Source organism: Glycine max, chromosome 14, assembly GCF_000004515.6.
Source record: "Glycine max cultivar Williams 82 chromosome 14, Glycine_max_v4.0, whole genome shotgun sequence".
NCBI classification, from domain to species: Eukaryota; Viridiplantae; Streptophyta; class Magnoliopsida; order Fabales; family Fabaceae; genus Glycine; species Glycine max.
The window spans coordinates 8218962-8225290 of record NC_038250.2 but is presented as its reverse complement, the minus strand read 5'-3'; the positions used below and the strand labels follow the sequence as shown (position 1 = coordinate 8225290).

General features: G+C 30.3%; 1 protein-coding gene across 1 annotated transcript; it reads left to right on the top strand.

Moving 5' to 3' along the window:
- Positions 1-436: 436 nt before the first annotated feature.
- LOC100800855 (uncharacterized) lies at positions 437-1655 on the top strand. Its single transcript, XM_003544448.5, has one exon. The coding sequence runs from the start codon at positions 842-844 to the stop codon at positions 1304-1306; it is 465 nt and encodes a 154-aa protein (XP_003544496.1). The 5' UTR covers positions 437-841; the 3' UTR covers positions 1307-1655.
- The last annotated feature ends 4674 nt before the right edge of the window (positions 1656-6329 follow it).

Genomic DNA, 6329 nt, shown 5'->3' with positions numbered 1-6329 from the left:
ACGATCTTTTATTCTACTGTAATTACCATATGAGAATTTAAGTGTCATAGTTCTTTTGTATAGAAAAGGATTAGTGAAAATAAAACAAGGAAGAGTATAGTTCCTGACTAGTTTATAATTTTCTGCAGCCAGTATTATCTAATTTATAACCGAGGCCTGCTATGAGCATTTTTATGTGTTTTGATTCCGAACCAAAGTCATCAGCCGCAGTAGATTTAGAAAATTCCCTAATGAAAACGACAAAAAGCTAAACTGATTCAATGTTCCTCTGTGATCTTATTAACCAAACATGTGATCTAACAGTAATATGGATTTTCTTTCACTAACTAAAATTAAAACAGTTATATGTGTAATCTGATTAAAGCTATATATCTCAGTTCAATTTGTTAAATTCCTTAGAATGTCTTATTGTGCAGTTTGATGCTTTTTGGAAACAATTGTTTTGAACTGGTGTAATAAATAAGAACTAAGAAGTGAGCACTGAGGACAGAGGGGGAACAAGTCAACCACATGAGTGTTGTCTTATACTCTTCTAACTCCTTGCTATTGTCTTCTTTTCAGTGATGCAAACCCGTGTGAGCTTGGCCTTCTTTTCCCAATTCCTTTGTGTCATTATTTTCCAAATTCCAAAACTAAAATTGTCTATACTTACGTTTTATGTGGTTGTCCATTGAGACTATGCCACTAAGACCTATGTGATGGTAAGTGGACCAAATATATATACATATAAAATTATAATGGCCTCATCATAGATTTACACTTCAACACCACCTCAAGTCACATATAAGTATATGGTCTTGCCATTATTCCATTAACACAAAACTCTGAGAAGAATCAGAAGATGAGTCAACCAGTAAGAAAGATAACCTTCTCATGGGAAAAGAAGCCCGGTGTCTCCAAAGTAACAAGTACTCATCATGGTGAAAATCTGATCCCAAAGGAGGAAGAGTTTTTGGCCAAGTTGCCACCACCACCTTGCACACCAGAAGAATCAGCTACTACTCATCACAAAAACCACCCTCTTCTTGATTTTCAAATTCCACTTCCTCCTTGTGCTTTTCAGCCTCCTTTTTATAGAACTTCCTCCAGGAGGTGCCTTTGGGTTCAGGACAAAGACCCTTTCCTAGCAGCTTTCAAAGAGTGCACCAAGAATCATCAGAAAAGTAGTGCTACGGTGAACAAAAAGTTGATCAAAGATGGAATTGAGTCAAGGGTGAGAAAGAGCATGTCCTTTTTCTCATGTACTCGATCATGCACCGTTCATGACACTAATTTGGTCAGGATCTCTCATCTAGACAAAGATTGATGATATGTTTTTAACTTTCTTAATTTATGTTATGTTCTATTTGAGAGATTCCTGTACAAGTCAAAATCTATATAATAGATGTGTGAAGAATAATCTAAGTGAGAATGATTATTCTGCTATGTACGCTTTCTGTTCATGATGGAGTGAAACAAATGATGGTTAGCTTATTCTTATGCTACCGATAGCCATTGTTGACTAGGAAATCAAACGCAGTATATGTATGAATTCAGCCCACGTACCCGTGTATGACTTTGCAAAGGGTTGTTATTTTCTAAAATACTATTATGTTGTAGGTATACCTTATTTTACAAGTATGTATTTAATACCTGGGTATGTTTTATTTCACAAACTTGTCAAAAAGTATTTATAAACAAAATTGAGTTAAAATGAATTAAACATTAAGTTACAATTAAGTTGTGCATTTCTATTTTGGGAAAAGTTTGATAAGAGAACTTATCAAAAGTTGACGGGTAATTTCCATTTAATAGAGAAGTTTTATTAATTTTATGTTCTTATTTTTTAAATGTTATTTGACAAGTTTATCGTAACTGACTCGATGGATATAAGGGATATTTTGTTACAAGAATTTTTTTTTCATTGCTCGGAATTATCATCATCAATCTTGTGAATCATTATTTCTGGGAATGATTAAATTTATTTGGTTGATTATTAATGTTGTCATATAAATTTAATGGGAATATTAAAGTAAAATAGTATATTTATCATAATTTTTAATTATTTATCTCATTAAATAATTTAATAAGAGTAATGTGATATTTTTAGTATAATTTAAATTTAGTTTAATTTGGTTGATTGTTTTCTATTTTCATTTTTACTGGAAATAGAAAATGATGATGAAATGCGTTTGAAAATATTTTTTCAAACGAACCAAACTGAAAACAATAAAATCTCGTTTTCAGTGTTTTCAGTTGAAATCAGGAATCTCAGCGGTAGTAAAGAATATAATTTTAAGCAAATCTAAACATACATTTCCTTTTGAAAACACATTTTTCAGTGTTTTTGTTTCTTGAAAGAAGAAAAGAAGAAGTCAAACCAAACATATTTTCAGAATTCTAATCTTTTGAAAATGAAAACAATTTTCAGAAAATGAAAACAAAAAATGAAAATAGAAAATGAAAATACAAATCAAACACACCCTTAGATTCTCACATCTCTTATGAGAATATTTTTATGTGAAACTTGGCCAAAAAAATTTTTTGGGGAATGCTATTTTTTAGAAATCCAACCAAACATGAGAAATCAAGGGGGCGTTTAGTAGGAGAGAAATTTTTCATTTTCCAAGAATCATAGGTTGGGAAAGTTGTTTTTCATGTTTCATATGTATTTTAAAAAAATAATATTTCTGGGAAATAATATTTCTCGAGAATGTTTTTTAATCAGTTCCCCATAAAAAACTTTCCCATAAGATCAAAGTTATAAAATTTGGTTTGATTATTGATACAGTTGAGGTAGTGGGTTAGTGGTTCAACTGGCCAGTAATTAACCCGATATATATTAAGAAATTCAAAATTATATATGTAATTATTATATATAAGTATATAACTAACATTATTTGATTAAAAAAAAGTTCATTCATACTCCAAAATTCAAAATAACAATTGAAGTATTAAAGTTAATAATACAAGTTCACAAATAATAATTCAATAACACAGTTATACAAGTTCTGGGTTATTTTTGGAGCATTTTTTTGTTTGTTATTTTTTACACGAAACGGGTTTTAAAAACCAGCCCGGATTGTCGGGTTTACCCTGAACGACTGAGTCTAGCCGGATCATTCCGTGTTAGATGCATGGCTGATCCATTAACCAAAATGACTTGATTATGTCACCAGGTCCCGGATGACCCAGCCCGATCGACTGAGTCGGATCGGGTTTTTAAACTATGCATAGGATAGGTGGGAATCTTACTTTCCTAAGTTTATTTTTTCTTTTATTACAATAAAAATATCATATTATTCTTTATTAAATTACATAATATGGTAAATAATTAAAATAATTGATTAAAATATGTGTAATTCTTTAATTCTTAGAAAAATTATCTCTAAGAAACATGATTTTTAGGATTCATGATTCTAAAAAAAAAAAAAAAAACAACTTGTCCCCTACACCAAATGTTTATTAACATTTCCATCTTAAGATTCGAGACAAAAAAAAAATCCCTTGTAAATCGTGATTTAATAATTTGGGCATATACATATGACTTCAACTTAAAGTCGTGATTCTCAACCACGACTTAGCCTGATTGGAAACTTTTTCAAAAACTACCTCCAATTCACAAATTTTGAAAAATAAATATTTTCATTTAGTTAAAAAAGCTAAAATAACACTTAGTCACCTCAAGTTAGGAAAGAGTTATTCTTGAATGGTCAAGTTACGTCCGGATCATAGATAAAATATTACCATTGATACATTAACCAAAAAATAAACTATTGAGATGAATTATTGCAACCTATTTAAAGAGTAAGGTCAAACAAAGGGATAAGGTTAAAAATATAAAAAATTTAAATCATAGCCCACGATAATGTTATTTTATATAATAGCCCAATTAAATGATGTTACAGTTTTGGACATGATTCCTCGTCTTTACATTAGTGGGATCTTGATTTTTTTTCTTATTTCGTGAATTTACTTGGGATAACTTAGTATTGGAATGGTTTTGAATTTCATAATTGATGTATCAAGAATTTGAACCATTTGACAAAAAATCATAAAGTTTTTATTTTATTTTCATGATTTTCAAATTACTGATTTTTTTATTCAATTGTGGCAATAATAATTGAACCTAAGACCTCATGCATTTAAAGTCAATTGCTCACAACTCACAATCATAGATTAACATGGGTTCCATTCGTTAGGATGCTCATAACCTTTTTACTATTTGTGTTGAAGATGAAAACCAAAGACGAATCAACACCAAATAGGAGGTGAGCACAATGGTATCTTATCTACTTTGCTTGTTACAAAGCCAAAGAAACATTAGCAGAGGAGACACTTTTATTTTTATTGGTTTTAAGTAACTATTAAATAATTTTTATTTTTAATCATCTACGTATAATTTATGTAGTCTAGATTCATTCTTCCCACTCTCACATCCCAAATGTTTGTATGTGGCCTCAGTAGTTTAAGGAGACTTACATATTTATTAGGATTCGCAGAATTTTTACCTAATAAGAAATACTATGTCAGGAAAAAAGAGTATTTCCCATGGAATAATGGATCTTCTAGTGACATTACCACTTCAAGAGACCTAATATTCAATAAATTTTAGGCATATAATATGCTTGAATTACAAAAATGAAGTTTTTTTTAAAAGAAAAAGCAGTGAGATTTTAACACTTTATCATCTTAAAAAAAATTCTCACCTATTATAATATTAGTAGGATTAGTCAATATGATAATATGATAAAGGGTGTTATAGTCATTAAACATACAATGTAAATTTCAAAACTAATTGGTCAATTAAGAATATAATTTTATTGGAGATATAAGGTTGACCTAATGGTTGAAAAAGGACGAAGGGAGAAGGGTGAGATCATGGCCGGGTGAGATCATCCTTCTAAACATTTCTAATAAATCCTTCAAACTAAAATTTGCTCATAAAAAATATATAATTTCATTATCTACCATTGACATTGAATCAATTTACCTTTGTACTTGTGAATAGATCACTATAATCATTGTGCGGATGAGGTAGGTGTTGCACATCCAACCTTTTTATGTTATCTAACTTATTTACATGCTCACTTTGCTCTATTGACTTCCCCTGCCTATGAAGCATGGGGACGCCTACTAGGTGGTGTTTCCCATTTTCGGTATTGCATGGGAACATGGACGGGAAAGGAAAAATGAGTGGGCTAGGTTGGTTGTTAATGAGCCCGTTTCAAGATTGAATTCGACTAGGTCCTTAAAAGTGCTTTTATCCATGTGTAATTTATGATGCTCCTAGTAGTTTTTTTATGCTAAATGATGCTCATGTGTGTTGTTACAATAGTTATAGATATTATGTGACTTAAAAATGACATTAATAAAAGAATGTTGTGTGTTGTTGGTTATTGAGAGGGTGGTCACAAACTCAAGCATTACTTGTGATTGTGATAGAAAAGACATAAATATGTCTTGCTTATTTAATTCTATATATGTAAATAATATGGTCTTTTATCTCATTCTTTAAATAAGTATTAAGAAACTATATTACAACTATTATTATATTTATGATAAAAAAAGGGTAGATAATTTAATGAGTTTAATAAAATAGGTTTCAAATTTTAAAATAGATGTTAACAAATAATTTTTTATTTAATTAATAGCAAATAAATGAAATTTCCTTTTTTTTTTAAAAAGCAAATAAATGAACAATTTTTAATTAGAATTTTCAATAACAATACGAGAAATTTTGTCGTTTTATAGCCGTATCTGTATCTTGGAATTTTTAGATTTATCGTTTCTCGTCCCTGTCCCCCATACCTATATATGTCCCCGTCCCCGTTTTGGTGCATCCTAGATGTATACTTCAACTTAGGTCCATTTTCAATTCTTACAATGCTTAAATAATCCCTCAAATTATGCATAAATATATTTTGCAGGATTCATACACAATAGAAATAAATTTTCGTTGTATGTCATTTTTGGGTAGGCAACATAAACTTATTTTCGTTGAGTATCATACTCAGAAAAACAAATTTCAATCAGATCTTCAATTGAAAAAAAAAGTGAGTTCTACAACTCACCTCAAACTCAGGGAGACGCATAACTCAATTGAAAATGTGGATGGAAAGGAGATGCGAGCTCAACCAAAAGAAGGGAAAACAAAATTGAAAAAGGAAGAGAGGAAATGGATACGATAGAGAGAGGGTGGAGTTTTTCAGTTAAAGGGAGGGGGTGCGATGAAGAGTAGAGGCGTTCTTAGTGTTAGTTAGTTAGTTGGAAGTTAAGTTAGTTTAGTTGTTAGTTAGTTAGAAGTTAGTTTAGTTGGTTGAAACTAATAGTTAGTTGGAAGTTAGTTG

Coding starts and splice junctions, on each gene's coding strand:
- LOC100800855 (XM_003544448.5), top strand. CDS start 842: ATGAGTCAACCAGTAAGAAAGATAACCTTCTCATGGGAAAAGAAGCCC.